The 26930-nt window shown below is 48.4% G+C and overlaps 1 protein-coding gene and 2 non-coding genes across 8 annotated transcripts in view; 2 read left to right on the forward strand and 1 right to left on the reverse strand.

Moving 5' to 3' along the window:
- The first annotated feature begins 2795 nt into the window (after positions 1 to 2795).
- Positions 2796 to 2911, forward strand: LOC117094131. The gene has a single exon (XR_004441439.1). It is a non-coding gene; the product is annotated as a U5 spliceosomal RNA (small nuclear RNA).
- A 5919-nt stretch (positions 2912 to 8830) lies between these two features.
- Positions 8831 to 26930, reverse strand: part of ARMH1 (armadillo like helical domain containing 1) — a 55896-nt gene continuing 37796 nt past the window's right edge. For 3 of the 6 annotated variants that reach the window (XM_033226682.1, XM_033226680.1, XM_033226681.1), the window contains exons 8-13: positions 10160 to 10282; positions 10012 to 10084; positions 9732 to 9861; positions 9561 to 9638; positions 9208 to 9258; positions 8831 to 9134 (exon numbers count right to left, since the gene is read on the reverse strand). In XM_033226682.1, coding sequence (XP_033082573.1) covers positions 8898 to 9134; positions 9208 to 9258; positions 9561 to 9638; positions 9732 to 9861; positions 10012 to 10084; positions 10160 to 10282 — 692 coding nt within the window. In that variant the 3' untranslated portion in view covers positions 8831 to 8897. Of the gene's footprint in view, positions 9135 to 9207; positions 9290 to 9560; positions 9639 to 9731; positions 9862 to 10011; positions 10085 to 10159; positions 10283 to 26930 lie in introns of all 6 variants that reach the window. The other 3 variants (XM_033226683.1, XM_033226686.1, XM_033226684.1) reach the window with 3 other exon arrangements.
- Positions 13086 to 13203, forward strand: LOC117094134. The gene has a single exon (XR_004441442.1). It is a non-coding gene; the product is annotated as a U5 spliceosomal RNA (small nuclear RNA).

Raw genomic sequence — 26930 nt, forward strand, 5'->3', positions numbered from 1 at the left:
CCCGCTACCACGCCCGGGTAATTTTTGTAGTTTTAGTAGAGATAGAGTTTCACCATTTTGGCCAGGCTAGTCTCGAACTCCAGACCTCAGGTGATCTGCCTGCCTCAGCCTCCCAAAGTGCTGGGATTTTAGGCACCTGGCTTGACCAGCCCCTTCTTGCAACTTTTTTTTTTTTTTTTTGAGCTGGAGTCTCGCTCTGTCGCCCAGCCACAAGGCCCGGCTAATTTTTTGTATTTTTAGTAGAGACGGGGTTTCACTGTGTTAGCCAGGATGGCCTTGATCTCCTTACCTTGTGATCCGCTCACCTCAGCCTCCCAAAGTGCTGGGATTACAGGCGTGAGCCACCGCACCCGGCCCCTTCTTGGAACTTCTTTCTGCCTTTGGTTTCTGCGCTGGTTTCCCTCCTGCCTTCCTCTTCTTCACATGCTCCTTCTGCTGCACCTCTTCTTTATGTCCCTTTTCTCTTGGACCTAGCCTAGATTTTTTTCTCTCCTTCCTGAGTCGTCTGGTCTGGAGTGAGGCCTGATAATTTGCATTTCTAAGAAGTACCCAGGTGTAATAGGTGTCTTTGCTAGGGATCCCTGAACAAAGTGCCACAAAACTGGTGGCTTACACGACAGAAACTTGTTGTCTTGTAGTTCTAGAGCCCTCATCTTAATATATTACATCTGCAATGACCCTTTTCCAAACAAAGTCACATTCTGAGGTGATGGGAATTAGGACTTCAATATATGAATTTTGGGGGTGGGGTGGAGGTGGGGGACACAATTCACCTGTAACACGAAGTGATGCTGATGATGCTTTAAAACACTAATCTGGTCAGGCGCAGTGAGTGGCTCACGCCTGTAATCCCAGCACTTTGGGAGGCTGAGGCATGAGGATCACTTGAGCTCAGGAGTTCTAGAGCAGCCTGGGCCACACAGCAAAAACTTGTCTGTATAAAAAACACAAAAATTAACTGGCATGAAGACACATACCTGTAGTCCCAGCTAGTTGGGAGGCTGAGGTGGGAGGATCACCTGAACCTGAGCCTGGAGATTGAGGCTGTGGTGAGCCATGATCCCGCCATTGCCATCCAACCTGGGTGACAGAGTGAGACCCTGTCTCCAAAAAAAACCACACCGGCCGGGCGCGGTGGCTCAAGCCTGTAATCCCAGCACTTTGGGAGGCCGAGACGGGCGGATCACGAGGTCAGGAGATCGAGACCATCCTGGCTAACATGGTGAAACCCTGTCTCTACTAAAATATACAAAAAATTAGCCGGGCGAGATGGCGGGCGCCTGTAGTCCCAGCTACTCGGGAGGCTGAGGCGAGAGAATGGCGTAAACCCGGGAGGCGGAGTTTGCAGTGAGCTGAGATCCGGCCACTGCACTCCAGCCTGGGCGACAGAGCGAGACTCCGTCTCAAAAAAAAAAAACAAAAAACAAACAAACAAAAAAAAACCACACCAAACAAACAAAAAAAGCACTAATCTGATCATATTCTCCTTTAAAGCTTTTCAGTGACTCCTCATTGTCCTTAAGGTAAATCCAAGTTAGCTTGGTATGGAAGGTCCATCAAGATATGGTCCCTGTCATTTAGCCACTTGCCCTGTCACCACTTGGCTCACACTGCTTAGGGTGTCCCTCTGCCTAGAATGTCATCACCACCCTACTTCTTTGGATCCTTTCATGCTTGGCGTGTGTCACTCACTGAACATTCTATAATCAGTGCCCATCACAATACATGTCTGTCTCCTAGCACAGAATTTCCTAGTACTCAATAAATTTTTGGTAAACGACTATGAATACAACTTTTTTTTTTTTTTTGAGACGGAGTCTTGCTCTGCCGCCCAGGCTGGAGTGCAGTGGCTGGCTCTCAGCTCACTGCAAGCTCCACCTCCCGGGTTCACGCCATTCTCCTGTCTCAGCCTCCCGAGTAGCTGGGACTACAGGCGCCCGCCTCGTCGCCCGGCTAGTTTTTTTTTTGTATTTTTTAGTAGAGATGGGGTTTCACTGCATTAGCCAGGATGGTCTCGATCTCCTGACCTCGTGATCCGCCCGTCTTGGCCTCCCAAAGTGCTGGGATTACAGGCTTGAGCCACCGCGCCCGGCTGAATACAATTATTTTAAAGCTCTTTTTTTTTTTACTTTAAGTGCCAATTATAAAATAAGGTCACTTTTTTTTTTTTGACGGAGTTTGGCTTTTGTTGCCCAAGCTGGAATGCAATGGTGCATTCTCAGCTCACTGCAACCTTCTCCCCCTGGGTTCAAGCAATATCTCCTGCCTCAGCCTCCCAAGTAGCTGGGATTGCAGTTATGCACCACCACGCGTAGCTCATTTTGTCTTTTTTTTTTTTTTAAGTTAAGAGACAGAGTTTCTCCATGTCAGTCAGGCTAGTCCCGAACTGCCGACCTCAGGTGATCCGCCCAAAATAAAGTCCTTTCTAGTTAGACAGGCTCTATAGTTCTGAAAATCTGGCTTCCGTTCTGTCCCCTGGTGGTGGCCCAATGCCTAGAAAAAGTAACGAACTATTTAGGGTATTTCTGGAAACCGGTGGGGGGGGGTGGGGGGGGGGGGGGGGGGGTGGACTCAGCCTCATTTACATACCCACAATGCATTGCACACAGAACACGTCCTACTTTAAAAGGAGATTCTCCCTTTTTCCCCCTTTTTCCTTTATCATAAAAACGAAGCTCCTTTCACACAATTGTCTGAGATAAAAACAGAAGTCGCTAGCTCCTTTGGGTTAATAGTAACCATTGCTAATCTAGTAGTGACTGTCACCCGAGGACTGTGTGCAACGATGATAGGGTATACTCTGGTTTCTCTTCAAATCGTATAAATCTTTCGCCTTTTACTAAAGATTTCCGTGGAGAGGAACAATTCCGAGTCTTAAACCAATTTTTTGAGGTCCTACGTTTGTGGGACTAATAAAAAGTGTTCAAAAGTCAGACAAAGATCATTTGTGTACTGTAACATTCTTCAAGCTGTTTGCTTGTTGCTGTATATGAAGTGGCATTTTGTTTGTTCATTCAGCTTAGACTTGTACTGCTATGGGGTGTTACTTATTCTTTTGTAAATGGAGTTTTACTCTTGTTATCTAGGATGGAGAACAGTGACTAATCTCTGCCTCCTCGATTAAGGGGATTTTCTTTCCTTAGTCTCTCAAGTAGCTGGAGCTGCAGGAGTGCAACACCATTTCCTGCTAGTTTTTGTATTTTAGTAGAAACGGGGATTTACCACATGGGCCAGGCTTATCTGCCCATCTTGGCCTCCCAAAGTGCTGGGATTACAAGCGTGAGCCACCTTGCCAAGATTTAGTGTTTTTATTTTGTTTTGTTTTTAATTAATTCTAGAAACAGGGTCTCACTGTGTCATTCAGTCTGGAGTGCAGTGGCAGGATCATAGCTCACTGCAGCCTTAGATCTCCTGGCCTCAACTGATTCAAGCACCTCGGCCTCCCATGAGCCACCGCTTCCCGCTTGGCCAGTTTAGTTTTTAAAGGTTTTTTTATTTTATTTAAAAAAATTATGATCACTTTAGCTCTGGGGTACTATTTTTTACCATTATACAAAAGAAAACATTTCAAGACTAAAAACTAAAACCAAACGACAAAAAAAAAAAAAAAAAAGAAAGAAAAGAAAAGAAAAAAGACTAAAAACTAAAAATGACTTGATCTCAACGTAAAGGACAGCCTGACACGCTGGCTCACACCTGTAATCCCAGCACTTTGGGAGGCCAAGGTGGGTGGATCACTTGAGGTTAGGAGTTCAAGACCAGCCTGGCCAACACAGTGATACCCCGTCTCTACTAAAAATACAAAAGTTAGCTGGGCATGGGCACGGTGGCAGGTGCCTGTAATCCCAGCTACTTGGGAGGCTGAAGCAGGATAATCGCTTGAACCCGGGAGGCGGAGGTTGCAGTGAGCCGAGATTGCGACATTGCACTCCAGCCTGGGCGACAGAGAAACTCCGTCAAAAAAGTAAAACAGGCCGGGCGCGGTGGCTCACACCTGTAATCCCAGCACTTTGGGAGGCCGAGGCGGGCGGATCACGAGGTCAGGAGATCAAGACCATCCTGGCTAACATGGTGAAACCTCGTCTCTATTAAAAATACAAAAAAATTAGCAGGGCAAGGTGGCGGGCGCCTGTAGTCCCAGCTACTCAGGAGGCTGAGGCGGCAGAATGGCGTGAACCTGGGAGGCGGAGCTTGCAGTGAGCTGAGATAAAAAATTTGCCGGGCGTGGTGCCGTGTGCCTGTAGTCCCAGTTACTTGGGAGGCAGAGGCAGGAGAATCGCTTGAACCCAGAAGGCGGAGGTTGCAGTGAGCCAAGACCACGCCACTGCACTCCAGCCTGGCAACAGAGTGAGACTCCGTCTCAAAATAAAATAAATAAAAAAATAAAAATAGGAAATCCATTTAGCTTTAAAGAAAACATAACAACAAAACATATATATGTATAGTTAACGTTTCCCTCCTCTGTAGGTACAAAAAGAGGAAAGCTGAGGCTCAAAGTAAGTTTGGGGAAAGCAGAACTGCCTTAGACCAATAATGGCAGGGCTGGTGATGCCCTCTTGTGGCATCCTGGAGAATTACTGCCATCTGACTTCATTTCCTCCCACTTGGAGGGACTATTCACAATACCTCAGTCACTGATTCATGCACCCACTTGGAGGGACTATTCACAATACCTCAGTCACTGATTCATGCATGCCAGGCATTGTCCTAACAGTATCCCTGTCCTCGTGGAGTTTACAGTCAGGTGGAGGACATACAATTAGTAAACATAATAAGGTAATGCTGTGGAAAAAAATAACAGAGTAAGATGGGAAGGGAGGTGATGAGTATAGAGAGTCGTAGTGTGCATTGCAATTTAAAAAGAGTAGGCCTTCTTGTAGAGTTGAAGGGAGGTAGGGGAGTGAGCCATGTGGATACATGGGGTGAAGTTCTAGGCAGAGTGAACAGTCAGTACAGTAGCCTTGAGACAAGAGCTTGTTTGCCAATTTTTTCTTTTTTTTTTTTTTGAGACAGAGTCTTGCTCTGTCGCCCAGGCTGGAGGGCAGTGGCCTGATCTCGGCTCACTCCAAGCTCCGCCTCCTGGGCTCACGCCATTCTCCTGTCTCAGCCTCTGGAGTAGCTGGGACTAGAGGCGCCCATCACCACGCCCGGCTAATTTTTTGTATTTTTAGTAGAGACGGGGTTTCACTGTTAGCCAGGATGGTCTCGATCTCCTGACCTCATGGTCTGCCCGCCTTGGCCTCCCAAAGTGTTGGGATTATAGGCGTGAGCCACCGTGCCCAGCCTGTTTGCCAATTGCAAAAAAAAAAAAAAAAAAAAAACAGCAAGGGAGTTCAGTGTGCCTGGAGCAGAGTGAAGGAGAGACAGAGGCAGAAGAGGGAAACCTGAGCACCTAGGGCCTTCATTCAGCGAAATGGGGAGCCCTGCAGGTTTCAGCACAGTGATAGAATCTGAAGCTTAAAAGGATAACCCTGGCTGTCATATTAAAAAGAGAACAGGTATTGACCAGGCACGGTGGTTCACGCCTGTAATCCCAGCACTTTGGGAGGCCAAGGTGGGCAGATTACTTGAGCCCAGGAGTTCGAGACCATCCTGGGCAACATAGTGAAACCCTATCTCTAAAGTAATAAAAATAATAATAGGCTGGGCCCGGTGGTTCGTGCCTGTAATCCCAGTACTTTGGGAGGCTGAAGTGAGTGGATAATTTGAGGTCAGGAGTTCGAGACCACCTTGGCCAACATTGTGAAACCCCGTCTCTACTAAAAATACAAAAATTAGCTAGGCGTGGTGGCAGGAGCCTGTAATCCTAACTACTTGGGAGGCTGAGGCAGAAGAACTGCTTGAGCCCAGGAGGTGGTGAGTGCCAGTGAGCCTAGATCATACCACTGCACTCCAGCCTGGGTGACAGAGTGACATTTCATCTCAAAAAAAAAAAAAAAGAAAAGAGAATAGGATGAGGGAGAAAAGCAGAATAACGCTGCAGAGAGATGATAGTGGCTCAGCCCAGAATATTAGCAATAGAGGTAGTGAGATATGGTTGGATTCTGGATGTATTTGGAAGATAGAGCCAACAGACCTAATAGATATGGGTGCTAAAGACAGACATCAAAAAGCACTCCACCATTTTGTTTTGTTTTATAGGAAGGATGAGTTGTCATGAGTTGAATTGGGGAAAGTGGCGCGGGATTAGGAGTTCAGTTTTAGACACAATGAGGTGGAAATATTTTGCTGGAAATAGAAATGTAGGACTCATTGGCCTATAATGATACTTAAAGTTCTGAGACAGGATGAAATCAGCAGGGTGTAAAAGCAGATAGAAAATAGACTCCAGACCAGGAGCCCTGCCTCACTCCAACTTGAATGAGACTGAATTGAAGAGGAGAAATCTTCAAAAGAAAAAACAAGTTTGGGAGGCCGAGACAGGCGGATCACGAGGTCAGGAGGTCGAGACCATCCTGGCTAACACGGTGAAACCCCGTCTCTACTAAAAAAAATACAAAAAAACTAGCCGGGCGAGGTGGCGGGCGCCTGTAGTCCCAGCTACTCGGGAGGCTGAGGCAGGAGAATGGCGTAAACCCCGGAGGTGGAGCTTGCAGTGAGCTGAGATCCGGCCACTGCACTCCAGCCTGGGCGACAGAGCAAGACTCCGTCTCAAAAAAAAAAAAAAAAAAAAAGAAAAAACAAGACTATGCACACTCAGCCAGGCACAGTGGCTCATGCCTACAATCCCAGCACTTTGGGAGGCCAAGGCAGGAGGATCACTTGAGCCCAGGAGTTGGAGACCACCCTGGACAACATAGTGAGACCTCATCTCTACAAAAAAAGAAAAAAAAAATTAGCTGAGTCTGGTGGTGGCACACACATGTAGTCCCAGCTACTCTGGAGGCTGAGGCATGAGAATTGCTTGAGCCTGGGAGGCAGAGGTTGCAGTGAGTCGAGATTGCACCCCTGTACTCGAGCCTGAGCAACAGAGTGAGACCCTGTCTAAAAAAAAAAAAAAAAAAAATGCTGGATGTGGTGGCTCACGCCTGTAATCCCAGCACTGTGGGAGGCCAAGGCAGGCAGATCATGAGGTCAGGAGTTCGTGACCAGTCTGGCTAAGATGGTGAAACCCTATCTCTACTAAAAATACAAAAATTAGCTGGGCATGGTAGTGTGCACCTGTAGTCCCAGCTACTCGGGAGGCTGAGGTTGCAGTGAGCCGAGATGGTGCCACTGCACTCCAGCCTAGCGACACAGCAAGACTCCGCCTCAAAACAAAAAAAACCAAAAAAAACAAAAACCAAAAAAACAAAGACTATGCACACTCCAGCCCCTCCTGAAAGAACCTACCTTTTTCCAGAAATCCTCAACCCAGTCTCCACCTACCTGCCCTAAGACCCCTTAAGATTTCCCCTTTACCAGGCCCCTCCCCCTGGGAGAAGGTGCTTGGAGCATTAGCTCCCCTTCTCCATTCTTATGATTCAAGATTTTCTTCCTGGTGACTTTGCAAGCTGGGGACCTCCGGCCAGCAATGCCCTACCAGGTCTCACTCACCAAGTTACCTGCTGCAGGACACAGCCTTTACTTACTGCAGGAAATGACCCACCCACTCAGCCCAGTTGGCGGAGTCTAGTTTAAGCACTGGTTCCGGAGTTCTCATCCCACGAGCCAAGAAGAACGAGGAGGCACTGACAATTGAAGAGTGAGCAAGGTGGGGTTTTACTGAGTGATAAAAGAGCTTTTGGTGGCCGTGGGGGGTGGTCCCCCTACCTGAAAGTGGGAAAGTTCCCCTAATATGGCTAAGTCCAGTGCTTCTATGGGCTCAGAATGGGGGAAGGGCAGGCCATAGGTAGTACTGGAAAAGGCAACATTCAGTTGGTTAAAAGGCATTATTCAAAAAGAATCAATCAGGAAAGGACAGGCAAATAGAAACAGAAGTTCTCACTCTGGATTGTGGGTTTCATCCAGGACCAGCAATCGGTCTTTCAGCCTTCAGGCTGTTTTTGGCTTGAAGGTGGGGTTTCACTGGGGACCCACCCCTATCTGCCTAGGCATTTGGCCTCCTCCTGTTGCTGTCTCCTAGATCAATGAATAAAGCTTCTGCTCTGCTTTATGGAACCTGGCCTTGTTCTGTTGGTGCAAATGGTACCAGGCAAGGAAAGGACTCATTAGGATCAAATGACCCCCTTTAATGTAACAGCCGGAGAAAAACCAGGTGGGCAGGGTGTTCTGGAGGGACTCAGGGAGTGGAGGGAGGCCCTCTATTCAGGCTATGCCCTTGAACCTTTCAGGGTGTTGATGGCCCTTCCCTCTGGAGCTGCTTTTTTGTTTTTTGAGAAGGAGTCTCGCCCTGTCGCCCAGGCAGCAGGAGTGCAGTAGTGTGATCTTGGCTCACTGCAGCCTCTACCTCCCGGGTTGAAGTGATCCTCCTGCCCCAGCCTCCCGTGTAGCTGCAATTACAGGTGTATGCCACCACACCCGGCTAATTTTTTATTTATTTTTAATTTTTTTAGTAGAGACGGAGTTTGACCATGTTGGCCAGGCTGGTCTTGAACTCCTGACCTCAGGTGATCCGCCTGCCTCAGCCTCCCAAAGTGCCAGGATTACAGGCGTGAGCCACCGTGCCTGGCCTGTTTTTGAGATGGGGTCTTGCTTTGTTGGCCATGCTGGCTTCCAACTCCTGGGCTCAAGAGATCCTTTTCCTTCAGCCTGCAGAGTAGCTAGGATTACAGGTGCAAGCCACTGTCCTAAACTTGGACGTGCTTTTTAATTTGAGGAGCACAGGCACCACCACCTGTCATTATAGCTCTCACTTGACCTCCCTCCCTCTCCACACACACAAAGAACAGACAGGTATCAAGGCTGTTTATTGACTCTTCACAGCCAGCGGCTCTCCCTCTGCCCTTCTGGGGTGCCTAATCCCCGTCTTCCCCCCGGAGCCAAGTGGAGTGGCTCTGAGCTTGACCCCAGACGCCTTCCTGTTGCCAGGCTTCCCTGCCCCGCAGCCTTGGCCTTCCTGGTTTGCCACAGGAGCTGTTACTCCTTTGATTCCACATCCTCCTTCTCGAAGTGTGTGAGGTAGGCCATCTGAGCCGAATCATGCGAGCCATAGAGAGTGTCCATGCTGTAGGAGCTGCCATGGAGGCGCAGGGCTGCATGCAAGAAAGGCGGACGTGAGGCTGTGCTGGCGGCGCCTGCGCCCGGCTTCCTTCGCCCCACACTCACCTTTGGTAACATTGACTTTGTTGGCCGCCAAGATGTCCGCCTGAATGCTGTCTAATTTCATGTACAAGTCCTCAGCGTTGCTCTGAGGACAGGAGCAAGGGGGACCCGGCTGGGGTGCCAGGGCAGTCTGGACTTGGAGTTGGGCTTGGCAGAGGGATGTTGCAGGTGGGGGGTGGGTTGGCAGCCTGACCGAAAGGGCAGGAAAGGGAACAGGAAGGTGGCGGGTAGAGGAGCCTAGGCCAGAGCAGTCCCTCCTGCAGCTGGTGGCCAGGTCCACTCTGCATGTGGAACGCTCCAGGATGGGTGTGGAGGGGCACCACACTGTCCGAGTCGCCATCTGAGGGCGCACTTACCAGGAAGAGCTGGTAGAGTTCCTCTCCCATGCCTTTGCGCACGTACTCTGCCACCAAAGGGAACATCTGCACAAAGCACTGCGCCGCGCGGGCGGGGCAGCGTGACTGCGGGGGCGGCGGGACTGCGGCTGCCGCCGCCCTTCCCGCCCCCTCGCTAGCCGCAGTGCGCACCTCCAGCGTGAGGCTGGCCAACCGCTGGCTGTTGCTGTGGTCCATGTTGCCCATGGCGGCCATTAGGCCGCGCACTACGCGCAGGTACAGCAGCTCCTCGGCGATGCTCATGTCGTTGCGTGCCAGGACCCTGGGCCAGGGGGTTCGGGCTGGGCCGAAGCCCTGGGCTCACCCGGCGCACACCCCCGCCCACCCGGCGCACGGCGTCCTGAGCGCTCCTGGGGCCCGCGGGCAGCGCCAAACCAAGCTTGTAGCCACCCACTACCCTCTGCCCGCTTACCCGATGGCCTTGGCGGCCGCGGCCTGCTGCAAAAACATCGGCAGGCTGGGGGTGAGCTGGAGAACCGAGGGGTCTGAGGAGGAGGCGGCCGTGAGGCAGGAGACCCCCCTCCCTTGGCCCAGGCAGCCCCATTTGAGCAGGTCCGTACCACTGAGAATCTTGGCCTGCAGTTTGGAGGTCTCCTTGACTGACGGTATCAGCAGCGCCACGAGGCCCTTGAGCAGCGCCTGGCGCACATCGTAACCCACCAGGTCCTTGATCAACTCGATGGCTGGGGAAGGGCAGAGGTGCTGGAGAGAGGCCCCAGGCCCCTCCGCCACCGAGGAAGCAAAGAACCCCGTGAACCAAGTCGCCACTCGTCACTGTCCTCCTCTCGACCTTTTACTGACCAGCACTGTGCGGGGCGTGGGGAAGCTGGGAAAGCGAACCTCAGTTGAAGAGCAGGAGGCGGGGGCTGAAGGGGGAGGAGGAAGGGTTGTATGGTGAGCCCACCTGTCGAGGCGGCCTAGGATGTCAGCGCTGGAGGCTGAGAGGCCCCAGAGAGGTGGGCCTTCGCCTTGGAGGAATCCAGGTTTCATGGAGGAGGGAAGTGCTGGGTCTTTATAGGAAGACAAGATGGAGAAAGACAAGGGGTGAGAGGGAGACAGAGAAAGTGGGTGAGAGACTTCTGGCAGGAAATGAGAAAGGGGAAGCAAGGTAGGCGCTCCTTCTAACTACCATCGAGCCCTCTCCACTAGGCACGGTCCAGGCTTTCCATACAGCATCCGTGGAAGTTCTCCAGAACCAGATGAGGTTCACTTCCCCATTTTACCTTTGCCAAAATTAGGCACAGAGAGGGAAACCACTTTGCCTAAGCTACACAGCTAGGAAATGGTGGAAGCAGAAGGAGAGGAGGATTTGGCTAGGAAGGAGAAGGGGACTAGAATTTATGGAGGGCATTTCCTGCAGGCTTTCCTGTAGATATTTTACAGGCGTTCATTCAGTCCAGCATTCACTCAGCCTTTCGGCACGGCTGCATGTGAATGCCTATCGTGCCAGGCGCGGCATTGGGTACAGACTGAATTCATTCATTCGACCAACTGAATTCATTCATTCGACCAACCCTCCTTGAGCATGCACAAACAGGCAGCGATGATATGGTGACAGGTGCTGTGGAAGGAGTCAGTGGTTGGGCTGTGGGAGCACCAGAGAAAATCGGCAAGGATTGAATGTTTTTGTAAAGAAGAGAAAGGAACCACAGAGGTAGAGGGGGCAGGAAGAGATGCTAAGGCGATGGCACACCAGTGTAAATGCTACCTTTTTTTTTTTTTTTTTGGAGACGGAGTCTCACTCTGTCGCTCAGGCTGGAGTGCAGTGGCATGATCTCGGCTCACTGCAACCTCCACCTCCTGGGTTCAAGAGATTCTCCTGCCTCAGTCTTCCAAGTAGCTGGGATTACAGGCGCCCGCCACCACGCCTGGCTAATTTTTTTTTTTTTTTGTATTTTTAGTAGAGACATGGTTTCACCATCTTGGCCGGCTGATCTTGAACTCCTGACCTTGTGATCCACCCGCCTCGGCCTCCCAAAGTGCTGGGATTGCAGGCATGAGCCACCGCACCTGGCAGGTAAATGCTACTTTTTTTTTTTTTTTTTTTTTTTTAGACAGAGTTTCACTCTCGTCACTCAGGCTGGAGTGCAATCCCTCACTGCAACCTCTGCCTCCTGGGTTCAAGCGATACTCCTGCCTCAGCCTCCCAAGTAGCTGGGATTACAGGTGTCTGCCACCACGCCCTGCTAATTTTTGTATTTTTAGTAGAGATGGGGTTTCACCTTGTTGGCAAGGCTGGGCTTGAACTCCTGATCTCAGGTGATCCACCTGCCTCGGCGTCCCAAAGTGCTGGGATTACAGGCATAAGCCACTGCGCCTGGCCTTTTTTTTTTTTTAATTTAAATTTTACTTTTTTTTTTTTAATTTTTTTATTTTTTTTTTTTGAGACGGAGTCTTGCTCTGTCGCCGGCTGGAGTGCAGTGGCCAGATCTCAGCTCACTGCAAGCTCCACCTCCCGGGTTCACGCCATTCTCCTGCCTCACCTCCCAAGTAGCTGGGACTACAGGCGCCCACCACGTCGCTCGGCTAGTTTTTTGTATTTTTAGTAGAGATGGGGTTTCATTGTGTTGGCCAGGATGGCTCGATCTCCTGACCTCGTGATCCGCCCGTCTCGGCCTCCCAAAGTGCTGGGATTACAGGCTTGAGCCACCGCGCCGCCTAAATTTTACTTTTTAGTCCGGGCGCGGTGGCTCAAGCCTGTATCCCAGCACTTTGGGAGGCCGAGACGGGCGGATCACGAGGTCAGGAGATCGAGACATCCCGGCTAACACGGTGAAACCCCGTCTCTACCAAAAAAAATACAAAAAACTAAGCCAGGCGAGGTGGCGGGTGCCTGTAGTCCCAGCTACTTGGGAGGCTGAGGCAGGAGAATGGCGTAAACCCGAGAGGCGGAGCTTGCAATGAGCTGAGATCCGGCCACTGCACTCCAGCCTGGGCGATAGAGCGAGACTCCGTCTCAAAAAAAAAATAATAATAATAAAAAAAAAAATAAATTTTACTTTTTTTCTGAGACAAGGTCTTACTATGTTGTCCAGGCTGGTCTTGAACTCCTGGGCTCAAGTGATCCTCCTATCTCTGCCTCCTCAAGTGCAGGATTACAGGTGTGAGTCACTGTGCATCCGGCACTGCTACTCTGAATACATGTGGCGGCTACATGGAAGATAGAACTTGACTACCAGCTCAGTAGTCAAATGCCTCTCTCTCTCCATTTACTGGTAAGAGAGAGGGTTTAGGGGAAGTCCTTGTTCCCTGCTCAGCTCATTTGCATCCCAGAATGCAATGTAGATATGATAATTATTACCAGGGTTATCTGCTTGAATAATAATATTAACATTTTTTTTCTTTGTCAGGAGATTTTACCCAGTGAGAACATGTTTAGGACAATTTTCTAGAGTGGAAGAAAAGCTTCTGTCTGCAGGTCCAAAGGCACCGTAAGTGTAGGGGGATCAGTCAATATCTGGGAAGCCAGGCACAAGGACAGTGGTTATGCTCTAGTTTCTCTTCATAGCGAATAAATCTTTTGCCTTTTATTAGAGATTTCCGTGGGAAAAAACAATTGTGAGTATGCCATCAAATTTTTTGGATGTCCTGCTGAGGCAGGGCTAAGTATGCAGTTTGTTATGAAGTTTAGGTATCTCAATGTGGTGCTCTATGCTTGTTGGCCTTAGGTCTTTGGGGAAGATGGGGTGGATCTACAAGTTTTAGTGTCTTGGTGGTACCGCTAATCTTGGTTACTTGCAGGGCTGAGGTAGGTTAAGGCAGGAGAATTGTTTGAGCTTGGGGAGTAAAGGCTGTGGTGAAAGAATGTTGTCACTATACTCCAGCCTAGGCAGCACAGCAAGATTCTCTCTTTTATCAGGCCGCTGGGCCCAGAGTCTTTTTTGTTTTTGTGATCATGGAGCCTCACTGTCACCTAAGTTGTAGTGGAGTGGTGTGCTCAAGCAATCCTCCCACCTCAGCCTCATGAGCCTGGTTAATTTTTTGTACTTTTTGCAGAGAAGGGGTTACAGGTGTGAGCCACTGTGCCTGGCTTACTGTCACTTTTTTTTTTTTTTTAGCTTCTTGTAAACATTTAGAAAGCTAAATGTTTATAAGATTGTTTCTTTTTTAAAAAATGAAAACCTGGTTTTTGACAGTCTGTATCTAGTAATTTGGCTGAAGTCTTGTGAGTCTTTCTAGAAAGTCTGCTAGTTCCAATTTATAGTGATGACTTTGTGTACATGATTATTTTATACTTTGGACTGGTCTCATATTTGAAAAATTAAGTGTAGGAAAAACTTAGGAGTTAGGATGATGATACTTTCTTCCAGAGATAGTTTTCATCTGTTATTATCAGGTACCTGGGGGCACAAGCAATTCTGGACTACCTTTGTCCACATTCAATACTTGAGGTTCTCCGGACCACCTGGTGGTTATATAACCCATACAAGACCACCTGAGGGCTGGCTTACTTTTGGCCCACCTTGACCTTGAGGGCACTGTCTTCTGGGGTCCTATCTTAAAGTAGGTATGCTAGAGGTATCAGACTTCCCACCGAGAGCAGGATCTCAGTGCCTTCTCTTTCTTTTGCCCCTTTTTTGGTTTGGTTTTGTTTTGAGATGGAGTTTCATTCTGTTGCCCAGGCTGGAGTGCAGTGGTACGATCTCAGCTCACTGCAGCCTCTGCCTCCTGGGTTCAAGGGATTCTCCTGCCTCAGCCTCCTGAGTAGTTGGGATTACAGGTGCGCACCACCATGCCCGGCTAATTTTTGTATTTTTTAGTAGAGATGGGGTTTCACTATGTTGGTCAGGCTGGTCTCAAACTCCTGACCTCAAGTGATCCACCTGCCTCAGCCTCTAAAGTGCTGAGATTACAGGCATGAGCCACCATGCCCGGTGTGTTTTGCCTTTTGATGCTGTTAGTTGCTTCAGGATCGGCCTCAACTTTGAGGGCTGGCTTACCTTTCTGGGCTCTCAGCTTCCCCTGGATTTTGGTATGATAATTCATTGTACTCTCTCCAATGCTATTAATAAGACTACATCCTTTTTTTTTTTTTTTTTTGTAGATATTTTAGTAGTTCCAGGAGTGATATTTGTTGAAATTGCCCAGCCCACTATGATCAGAAAGATAAGTCTTCTTTTTTTTTCTGGAGATGGAGTTTCGCTCTTGTTGCCCAGGCTGGAGTGCTATGGTGCGATCTTGGCTCACCACAACCTCCGCCTCCCAAGATCAAGCGATTCTCCTGCCTCAGCCTCCCGACTAGCTGGGATTACAGGCATGCACCACCACACCCAGCTAATTTTTTGTATTTTTAGTAGAGACAGTTTCTCCATGGTGGTCAGGCTGGTGTCTAACTCCTGTTCTCAGGTGATCCACCCGCCTCGGCCTCCCAAAGTGCTGGGATTACAGGTGTGAGCCACCATGCCCGGTCCAGAAACACTTCGTATGACCAACCAGCCACTGCCGTTGGGCTGCCTCTTTCTTCCAGGTCTTCCAGGTTAGCCCTCACAATCCCATCTGCCCATCCTCTGCAGCCTCTGGTTGCCCAGATGTGGTCCATTTTGGAATCAAAGGCCCAGCAACATTGTGGAGGGAAAGGGACAAGCCCCAGGAAGGTGCAAAGCACTCGAGCTTCCCTGGCTTCCCCCAAACACTCTCTGATCTGAATAGAATGGCAGACTGGACATCTCTGGCTGCGTGGCAGCCGCAGCCTGCGCTGGCTGGTGCCTGAAAGTGTTTCTCACTTGTTCTACTATTTGGTTTCTTCCCTCTTCTTGAATTGGTGCAGCTCATTTTTTTGAAGCCAAGTGGCCTGGTCCCTCATGCATCTGATGACACTTGGCTTTGTTGCCTGCAGCACATCCCTCATTAGTAGTTGGGCTCTTTCCAGGCACAAGCTGGCAGCACGTAATGCCAGGACATCCTGGGCAAATGTCTGCCTATGCCCAAGAGCTTTTCCTGCAGCAAGACATGACTTGGTGGACATTCAGGGTAGAAACGAACGGGTGAAGATATTTTTATGAAAATTTCCTGCCCGGGCGCGGTGGCTCAAGCCTGTAATCCCAGCACTTTGGGAGGCCGAGACGGGCGGATCACGAGGTCAGGAGATCGAGACCATCCTGGCTAACACGGTGAAACCCCGTCTCTACTAAAAATACAAAAAAAAAACTAGCCGGGCGAGGTGGCGGGCGCCTGTAGTCCCAGCTACTCCGGAGACTGAGGCAGGAGAATGGCGTAAACCCGGGAGGTGGAGCTTGCAGTGAGCTGAGATCCGGCCACTGCACTCCAGCCCGGGCGACAGAGCAAGACTCCGTCTCAAAAAAAAAAAAAAAAAGAAAATTTCCTGACCACAAATAGCATTTTCTGCCCATGCAGAACCAAATACTCTAGGAGACAAACGTCTAGTTCTGACTATTCACTTTACACTAAATGCTTAATCTTTTACTAATTATGTATTTGTTACACTTGGAGCTACTTAGAAAAATGAAGATTTATTCACTGAATCATTTTTGACTGAGTTTTAAAATTCACAGCTGTCACTGTTTATACCCAAAGTGAAAGTACTGGTCTCTGCCCAAATGCCTTCACAGGAACCACAGCCAGTTACAACTCTTCATATATCGTTCCAGTTACTATGAAGGGCAATTCCTTCCGAAAGCAAAGGACTACAAAAGACTATCTTTGGCAGCTTTGCCTAAAGCCTGTGGTGCTGATAACACCCAAATGTCCTAAAGCTGAGCAATCACTGATTTATTCATTGATTCATTCATTTAACAAAATTCTCATTGAGCATCTTGTCTGTGCCAGGCCTCTGGGCTTGGGCTATGAAGAGGACTAAGATCTAATCACTGGCCTTAGGGACATCACAGCTGAGTGGGGTCACCAATAGGGAGACTGGCATTTATGATGCAGTGTTATCTGGGCCATGGGAACACAGAGGAAGCCAGGCTGGTTGATGGAGTGGAGATGATAGGGGATGGAGAATCAGGAGAAGGATTCCTTGGAGAAGGTGATGCTTGAATTGGCAAAACCATGGGGAGAAGGGAGGGGCTGGAATGTAGAATGTGGCAAGTGCCATGTTGGATAGTGCCATGTCACACTTGTGGCCAGGCAAGGGAGATCTGGTTGGGAAATAGGGATGCTGGGCCATGCATCAGAGCTAAGCCTGTGGAGGTGGGCCAGCCCCATCTTCTGAGGGGCTTTGCATGTGCCAACAACCCAATACAGCAGGTATTTTTCTCATCTTTCATTTCAGAGAAAAGGAAGGCTCAAAAATGTTGGGTAGCTCGCCCAGGATGAGATAGCTAATAAGAATAGTTTTGATTCCAGGCCAGGCGCAGTGGCTCACGCCTGTAATCCCAGCACTTTGGGAGGCTGAGGCAGGTGGATCACAAGGTCAGGAGTTCAAGACCAGCCTGGCCAAGATGGTGAAGCCCTGTCTCTACTAAAACTACAAAAATTAGCCAGGTGCAGTGGTAGGCGCCTGGAATCCCAGCTACTTGGGAAGCTGAGGCAGGAGAATCTCTTGAACCCAGGCAGCAGAGGTTGCAGTGAGCCGAGACTACGTCACTGTACTCCAGTCGGGGTGACAGAGTGAGACACCATCTCAAAAAAAAAAAAAAAAAAGTTGTGATTCCAAAGGCCATATTCTTCACCACTAAGCTCTACTGCCTCCACTCTGGTGGTGGACTAGGAAAATGAACCATGTGTGGGCGCCGTACTGGAGAGATGAAGATTGGTGTAGAGGCCAGTGCAGGTGAGTAGTATGAAGACCTGAATTACAGCAGTGGAGACAGAATGGAGAAGAGGGAACAGATCTGAATATTGAGGAGTTAGAATTGACTGGTCTTGTTAGAAGTTGGTTGAAGGTGGGAAGCAAAAAGACATGACAATTACCAAATTTCTAGCCTGGGTAGATATTTCACTGAGCTGCCAAGGGTATTTCACTCAATATTTCACTGAGATTGGGACCTTGGAGAAGAAAGGCTTTGGAACTGGAATATCAGAAGTCCACTGGTGACATCTGAGGGGAGGTGTTCTGAAGGCAAATGGAGACACGGGTCTAGAGCTGTAGAGAGGTCACTCAGCTACTCTGTCCTCCACCCATAAAATGGGGAAAGTAATAGTGTCCCCCCCCTTGGCTTGTTGTGAGGGGTAAGTGAGTTCAAGGGCAGTACCCAGCATAGAGTTAACACTCTACAAAGGTTAGCGACTATTGTTTCTGTCATCAAAGTGGTAGGTGGTAGGTGGTAATTAAAGTCGTGGGAGTGGACGAGGTGCCACAGACAGCAAAGAAGGAGAAGAGGACCTGGGGTTGAATGCTGGAAAAAAAAATTGACACCTAGGGAACTGGTAGAGGAATGGGAATGTATAAAAGACCAAGAAGCAGTTTCTAGAGCCATAGGAAGAAGCCAGGAGAGTACGGGTTCGGGAAGGATGAGAGTATTCAGAGAGGAGGTATCATCAGGAGGGTTTGAATGTTTGAGAGTTCAGGCCCCATGAAGCTGAGGGGATGCTCTGTGGGGCCCATGCTCATGCATTTGACAAACAGGGATTGAGCTCGTGCTAGGTGCAGTGCTGGTGCTGATGAAACAGCGGTAAATGAAACAGATGTGACTGGGCGCAGTGGCTCACGCCTGTAATCCCAGCACTTTGGGAAGCTGAAGCGAGAGGATCACTTGAGGTCAGGAGTTCAAGACCAGCCTGGCCAACATGGTGAAACCCTTTCTCTGCTAAAAATACAAAAATTAGCCAGGTGTGATGGCAGGCACCTGTAATCCCAGCTACTTAGGAGGCTGAGGCAGGAAAATCGCTTGAACCCGGGAGGTAGAGGTTGCAGTGAGCCAAGATTGTGCCACTGCACTCCACCCTGGGCAACAGAGTGAGACTCCATCTCAAAAAAACAGAAAACAGGTGTGAGGTGCTGGCCACTCACACTCCATGGAAACTTTAGTGGTGCAAGAGACACATTCATTCCTCCAATCCAAAGAGGAACTTTGGAATCCCCAGCCTATCAGCATCAGAGGAAACCTCAGTGATCAATTGTCTGATGATCTCATTGAATAGATGAAAAAACCAAGAATAAATGACTTGCCCAGGAAACCACAGTGAACAAGAGACAGGGCTGTAGCAGCAGGCTTAGTATTCCTTTGGCAGAAGGAGCCACAGAAATGGCATTGTATCTGGGAACTGTGGATATTCCATGCAGCCATTTCCAGGGTGCTAACAGCACTGATGTTTTATAATTCTTTGCTCCCAGAGCCTTGCAAAACCAGGGTTCCGGGTCTTTCTCTGCAGGTCCAGACAAGACTGCCACCTACTGGACACCTATGAGAAATGCGCTTCCTTACAGAGGTTTGCTTCCTTTTCCAGCAGGGCACTAGCATGAACATATTTGGCATGTTGCACTGCTGTAAGAAACAGACCAGTCAGGCGTGGTGGCTCATGCCTGCAATCCCAACACTTTAAGAGGCTGAGGCGGGAGGATCGCTTGAGCCCAAGAGTTTGAGGCTGCAGTGAGCTGTCAAGCCACTCAACTCCAGTCTGGGAAACAGTAAACTGTTTCCAAAAAAAAAAAAAAAAAAGGCCGGGGACAGTCAAATCAGCTTGGGCAACATCGTGAGATCCCATCTCTACAAAAAAATTAAAAAATTAGCCAGGCATAGTGGCATGTGCCTGTAGTCCCAGCTGCTTACTTGAGCTCAGGAGGTTGAGGCGGCAATGAGCCGCGCATGCGCACTGCACTCCAGCCTGGGTGACAGAGTAAGCTGTCTCAAAAACAAAACAAAACAAAACAAAACAAAACAAAAAAACAAAAAAAGGAAGAGACCAGTGTCAGGCATCTTCCTGACATTCTGTAATTAATTCTGTCTCTGTCTCTGATTTCTGTATACCCTGCTACTTTTTTTGAGATGGAGTTTTGCTCTTGTTGCCCAGGCTGGAGTGCAATGGCACAATCTCGGCTCACTGCAACCTCTGCCTCCTGGGTTCAAGTGATTCTCCTGCCTCAGCCTCCTGAGTAGCTGGGATTACAGACATGCGCCACCATGCCTGGCTAATTTTGTATTTTTAGTAGAGATGGGGGTTTCTCCATGTTGGTCAGGGTGTTCTCGAACTTCCAACCTCAGGTGATCGGCCTGACTCGGCCTCCCAAAGTACTGAGATTACAGGCGTGAGCCACCATACCTGGCCCCTGTTACCTCTTCCCCCTCTCTCGCTGAGACGGAGCCTCACTCTGTCGCTCAGGCTGGAGTGCAGTGGCGGGATCTCGGCTCACTGCAAGCTCCGCCTCCCAGGTTCACACCATTTTCCTGCGTCAGCCGCCCGAGTAGCTGGGACTACAGGTGCCCGCCACCACGTCCGGCTAATTTTTTTGTATTTTTAATAGAGACGGGGTTTCACCGTGTTAGCCAGGATGGTCTCGATCTCCTGACCTCGTGATCTGCCGGCCTCGGCCTCCCAAAGTGCTGGGATTACAGGCGTGAGTCACCGCGCCCGGCCCCCTGCTACCTCTTTAACTACAACAGGTTCAAAGCCCAATGTCGAAACAATAAAAATATCTTTTATGCACACCTTTTGTTTTTAAAGTCAGGCAATAAAGTAACTAATGTATGTGCTATGGTGGTATTTTTATTGCTGGATCAAGAATTACTATGGTGCGGCCGGGCGCGGTGGCTCAAGCCTGTAATCCCAGCACTTTGGGAGGCCAAGACGGGTGGATCATGAGGTCAGGAGATCGAGACCATCCTGGCTAACACGGTGAAACCCCGTCTCTACTAAAAAATACAAAAAACTAGCCGGGCGAGGTGGCGGGTGCCTGTAGTCCCAGCTACTTGGGAGGCTGAGGCAGGAGAATGGCGTGAACCCGGGAGGCGGAGCTTGCAGTGAGCTGAGATCCCGCCACTGCACTCCAGTCTGGGCGACAGAGCCAGACTCCGTCTCAAAAAAAAAAAAAAAAAAAAAAGAATTACTATGGTGTGTCTTCCACTGGTATCTGCTTTCACCCAGCCCAACCAGTCCGTGTACTGATGTTTTGAACTATCCCTGAGACCTGAGTCAAGCACCACTGTCCTGAAAAAGGAGGCAGTATAAGCCAAGGGCAGGATGCAGATGTTTTGAGGGGCAGGCAAATGGGGAAGTTGGAAATAAGATTCCCCCCAAGATTTTCACTTAAATCCCTTGGAAGACTGTTTTACAGACTTTCATAAACGCTAAATAAAGTGTCACAGTTGAAGTGCTCATATACTTTTGGGGAAGTAATGCGTCTTTTAAAAATAGCAGGTTTTTATGTGAAAGTCTCCCTCAGTGTCAGAGCCTTCTGACTGCTGTTCAGTGAAGCTGTACAGGACAGGTGGCCTCTTATACAGCAGGAAAGGCTAAAATTACTGCCCAGGTCAGCTGAGAAGTGCAAAGCAGGGCCAGGCGCAGTGACTCACGCCTGTAATCCCAGCACTTTGGGAGCCTGAGGCGGGTGGATGGCTTGAGCCCAGGAGTTGGAGACCAGCCTGGCCAACATGGTGAAACCCCATCCCCACTAAAAATATGAAAATTACCCAGGCGTGGTACCGTGTGCTCGTGGTTCCAGCTACTTGGGAGGCTGAGGCAGGAGAATCTCTTGAGTCCAGGAGGTGTAGGTTGCAGTGAGCCAAGATCACGTCACTGCACTTCAGCCTGGGTGACAAAGAAAGACTGTCTCAAAAAAGAAAAAAAAAAAGGCCGGGCTCAGTGGCTCTTGCCATTGCACTCCAGCCTGGGTGACAGAGCGAGACTCCATCTAAAAAAAAAAAAAAAAAAAAGTGTAAAGCAAAGGCATCATGTTCTGTAAGGCAAAAATACTAGTTTTAAAATGAGATCCAGATGGTGTGGTGGCTCATGCCTGTAATCCCAGCACTTTAGGAGGCTGAGGCGGGGGTATCACCTAGGGGTAGGAGTTTGAGACCAGCCTGACCAACGTGGTGAAACCCTGTCTCTACTAAAAATACAAAAATTAGCTGGGTGTCGTGGCACATGCCTGTAATTCCAGCTTCTAGCTTCTTGGGAGGCTGAGGCAGGAGAATCGCTTGAACCTGGGAGGCAGAGGTTCCAGTGAGCTAAGATCATACCACTGTACTCCAGTCTGGGTGACAGAGCAAGACTCCATCTCAAAAAAAAAAAAAAAAAAAAAAAAAAAAAAAAAAAAATCCTGATGTATTTGCTTAACCATGTGAGGGCTATGAAGCTAAGAAAACATAATTTTAAAAATACGGTTTACTGTAATCTTAATAATGTTGTCTTTTTTTTTTTTTTCATGGTTCCCAGTAGCTGGGACCACAGATGTGAGCCACCATGCCCAGCCAATCTTTGTAGTTTTAGTAGAGACAGAGACAGGGTTTCATGGAGTTTCACTCTTGTTGCCTACACTGAAGTGCTGTGGCACGATCTTGGCTCACTGCAACCTCTGCCTCAAGCGATTCTCCTGCCTCAGCCTCCCAAGTAGCTGGAATTACAGGCTCCTGCCACATGTCCGGATAAGTTTTGTATTTTTAGTAGAGAGAGGATTTCACTATGTTGTCCGGGCTGGTCTCGAACTCCTGGCCTCAGGTGATCTGCCCACCTTGGCTTCCCAAAGTTCTGCCTTTGGGATTACAGGTGTGAGCCCCTGCGTCCAGCCAGGTCTCAAACTCTTGGCCTCAAGTGATCTGCCCGCCTCGGCCTCCCAAAGTGCTGGGACTACAAGGGTGTCCTTGGGTTTTTATTAGATTCTCAAAGCTGGTAAAAACAAGGCAAGTCTTGTTCTCCTCATACTGAAGACAGAACAGTGTGGTGGTGAGGGGATGGGTGCAGGAGGCAGACTGCCTGGGTTCGATCTACAGCTTTCTCACCTATCATTTTGAGACTGTGGACAGGTTATTTAATTGCTTTGTGCCTCAGTTCCCTCACCTGTAAACTGGGGATGAAAATAGTACCTACTTCACAGAGTTGTTCTGAGGAATAGATGAGATCATAAAAGAGCTTAGAACAATGCTGAGCACACAGTCATTGTTGGTCACTAGTAGTAGTTATGAGTTAACATCACTATTAGTATTACTGTTGCAACAAAGCTCAGTGAGAACAAGGACTTGTTTCATGTGTTACTATACGCTCAGTGCCCACCCCAGTGCCATTCTTTTTGAATAAGTAAATGAATAAATGAGAAACTTAAATCATTGAAAACAACAAAGGACATTATCAAGAAGGTGAAAAGAACCTACAGAATGGGAGAAACCATATATTTGATGAGCACAGAAACTAGAATATATAAAGAACTCTTACAAACCAACAACCAAAAGACAACCCAATTTTAAAAATGGAAAAAGGACCTGAGTAGACATTTCTCCAAAGAAGAAATACAAATGGCCAACAAGTCTATGAAACAAGTCTATGTTCAACGTCCGTATTCATTAGGAAAATGCACTTCACATCCACTAAGATGGCTATAACTAAAGAAACCCCAGAATAACAAGTGTTGGTGAGGATGTGCAGAAATTGGAATGCTCATATATTGCTGCTGGGAATGTAAAATGGTACAACTACTGTGGAAAACAGTTTAGTGGGCTCCTCAATGAGTTAAACAGAATTACCATATGATCCAGCAATTCCACTCCTAGGTATATACCCCAAAGAACTGAAAACAGGTACTCAAACAATTACATGTATGTGGATGTTCATAGAAGCACTGGTTCACAATAGCCAAAAGCTGGAAATAGCCCAGATGTCTAATAATGAATGAATGGATAAACAAATTGTGGTATATACACACAATGGAATATTATTCAGCCATGAAAAGGAATGAAGTACTGATACATGTTACAATGTGGGTGAACCTTGAAAATATTATGATGGCCGGGCGCGGTGGCTCAAGCCTGTAATCCCAGCACTTTGGGAGGCTGAGACGGGCGGATCACAAGGTCAGGAGATCGAGACCATCCTGGCTAATACGGTGAAACCCCGTCTCTACTAAAGAATACAAAAAACTAGCCAGGCGACGAGGCGGGCACCTGTAGTCCCAGCTACTTGGGAGGCGGAGGCAGGAGAATGGCGTGAACCTGGGAGGCGGATGGCGTGAACCTGGGAGGCGGATGGCGTGAACCTGGGAGGCGGAGCTTGCAGTGAGCTGAGATCCGGCCACCGCACTCCAGCCTGGGCGACAGAGCCAGACTCCGTCTCAAAAAAAAAAAAAGGCCGGGCGCCGTGGCTCAAGCCTGTAATCCCAGCACTTTGGGAGGCCGAGGCCGGTGGATCACGAGGTTAGGAGATCGAGACCCTCCTGGCTAACACGGTGAAACCCCGTCTCTACTAAAAATACAAAAAACTAGCCGGGCGCGGTGGCGGGCGCCTGTAGTCCCAGCTACTCGGAGGCTGAGGAGGGAGAATGGCGTGAGCCCGGGAGGCGGAGCTTGCAGTGAGCTGAGATCCGGCCACTGCACTCCAGCCTGGGTGACAGAGCGAGACTCCGTCTCAAAAAAAAAAAAAAAAAAAAAAAGAAAAAAAAATTATGCTAAATGAAAGAAGCCAGACATAAAGTCATGTATTGTATGATTCCATTTATGTGAAATATATGGAATAGGTAAATCCATAGAGACAGAACGAAGATTGGGGCTTCCCAGGGACTGAAGGGAGTGGAAGGGGAACAGATGCTCGCTGAATTCAGGGTTTCCTTGTGCGGGGATGAAAACGTTTTGGAACTAGATAGAGATGGTGGTTGTACAACACTGTTAATGTATACTAAATGCCACTGAATTGTTCATTTTAAAATGGTTAACTTTGTTATGTGAATGTCATCTCAGTTAAAAAATGTGCTTTTATGAAGAAGAAAGAAGTAAACCAAATCTCTGATTAATTTCTAGATCAATCATACCTCTTAGAATTAGGAACCTAAGTAACTTTACACAGCCAAGAACTGAAGGAAATTAACAATGAGGTTCTTGCCACCACCAGTCTCTCCAGGTTTCAGGGGGCCAGGGGAGGCGGTGTCACACATTCAAAGCCTTGTCCATGTCTGTTCTGTTTGGTCAGTTATGGCCACTGTTTCCTTGCACTAGCGTCTCTAGAGGATTCCACTGTGTTAGTGCAGTAGTTCGCTCAGCTACAAGCCCCACTGTTGTACTTTGGGGCTGAAGAACCATACTTTCAACTTTGCTATTAATATATGAAATGATCATTTTATTAGCAAGTCAAGTTAATTCCAGGTTCTAGGTCAAGTAGACAAAAATTGTATTCTACAAATGACCACTTTCCAAATTTATAAACAGTTCAATTTTACTATGAACTTGTTTCTTATACATATTTGTTAGCATATTTTCAGCAATTTTTTTTTTTTTTTTTTTTTTGAGATGGAGTCTCCCTCTGTCACCCAGACTGGAGTGCAGTGGCATGATCTTGGCTTACTGCAACCTCTGCCTCCTGGGTCAAGCAATTCTCCTGCCTCTGCCTCCCTGAGTAGCTGGGACTACAGATGCATGCCACCACGCCCAGGTAATTTTTTTTTTTTTTTTTGAGATGGAGTCTTGCTTTGTTGCCAGGCTGGAGTGAAATGGCATGATCTCAGCTCACTGCAACCTCTGCCTCCTGGGTTCAAGCTATTCTCCTGCCTCAGCCTCCCGTGTAGGTGGGACTACAGGCACATACCACTACGCCCGGCTAGTTTTTTGTATTTTTAGTGGAGACGGGGTTTCACTGTGTTAGCCAGGATGGTCTCGATCTCCTGACCTCGTGATCCGACTGCCTCTGCCTCCCAAAGTGCTGGGATTAAAGGCGTGAGCCACAGTGCCCGGCTGAGATAGAGAAAACAGGAAGGACAAGCTTTGGGAAGAAAATCAAGAATTCTGGCCATAAATTTAAGATGTCTGTTAGACATCCACATGGGAAGCCACTTAGGGGAAAAGTATACAGAGATGAGAAGGAAGAGGGTGACCTAACAGTTTTGTAGGGAAATAAGAGAAACAAGCAAAGGAGACTAAGGCAAAACCAGACGGTGGGAGGAAAACTTCTATCACAGAAGCCAGCAAAAGAAAGCGAGGGAGTGATCAACTGGGTTGAAAGCAGCTGGGAGGTAAAGTAGGAAGGAAATGGTAAAGAAATGAATAGCTGGGGGGGGCAACTTGGGGTCAAGGAGGGAGGTACATCCCTAAATGCTATAATTTTATCTTTTTTTTTTTTTTTGGTACATGTCTTTTAAATCTCTTTTAATCCATAAATTCCCAAAGAGGGGCTTTTTTAAAAATGGAAGATAGAAAGCATATTTGCACGTCAATGGAGATGGTCCAGCAGAGAAAAAGGGAGAGGTGAGCTACAGAAGGGAAGTGTTTGAGGGAATGTGCTTCAGAGAAGAGGGGGCCTGTGATAGGAACCGGGGACACTCTCATAATGGTAAGGAGAGTAGAGGATGTGGCTACCCTGACTCACTGGTCAGGCAGGTTGGTAGATGTGGTGGGGGAAGGTGGCATTCTTCATGAAAAAGGAGGTGAGGCCACCAGCAGCTTCCTCCATCACTGACACCCACTGCAAGATAAACAATCGCCAGGCCCCCAAGCCTCTCCGCCTCCTGTTGTCAGTGGACATTGCCCTGAGGATGCCACTTCCCCTGTAGCTTTCTCAGGGGAAGGATGCCAATAACCCTCCACTCTGCCCCACACACATGCCACATGGGAGTGGAGTGGGCACCCCCGACCCTTCTCCTTCCAAGACATTCAGTTTTCTCCTTCTCAATGCAAACAAGCAAACGCAAACAAAACCCCAGTGTCTGGCACAGTTCTTGGCACATCACAGATAATCAGTAAATATTTGTTTAAAGAAACAAACCAATCCTGCCCTTTTGAGATCAGTCCCTGTCACCCACTAAACTCTTCTCCCCGCAGTCACTCAGGCTCCTCTTGGACACAGGCTGCTTCTCCATGCTGACTGCTGCCAGCCTCCTGGGGCTTCACTCTGGTTTTGCAATTTGGTATACGCAAACTCAAAGAAATTACTCTCTAATCCTCCCCGGTCACCCACTGTTTAGGATCACATGTAGGACCCGTGGGAACTTTCCTTCCCTCCCTTGGGCGGAGTTTCATTGGAAACTGAAGGCGTGCGAATTTCTTCTCTCTCTCAACTTCCGGTCTACGCGGACCATGTGAAACAGTGCCCTCTAGCGGGCAAGTATTGCATACGCATTCTCTACATTTGGAGTTATATGAAGACTATTTTGAAGCGCCTGGTTAAAATAATAATAATAATAATAATACATTCATTCAACAGACTTTTTTTTGTGCGCACCTGTTATGAGTCTGGCATATCTGAAATGACCTTGAGGCACGTAGTTTCACTGTTATCACATGATCCTATAACAAACCA

The sequence above is a fragment of the Trachypithecus francoisi genome, unplaced genomic scaffold, assembly GCF_009764315.1.
Source record: "Trachypithecus francoisi isolate TF-2019V2 unplaced genomic scaffold, Tfra_2.0 Lachesis_group12, whole genome shotgun sequence".
NCBI classification, from domain to species: Eukaryota; Metazoa; Chordata; class Mammalia; order Primates; family Cercopithecidae; genus Trachypithecus; species Trachypithecus francoisi.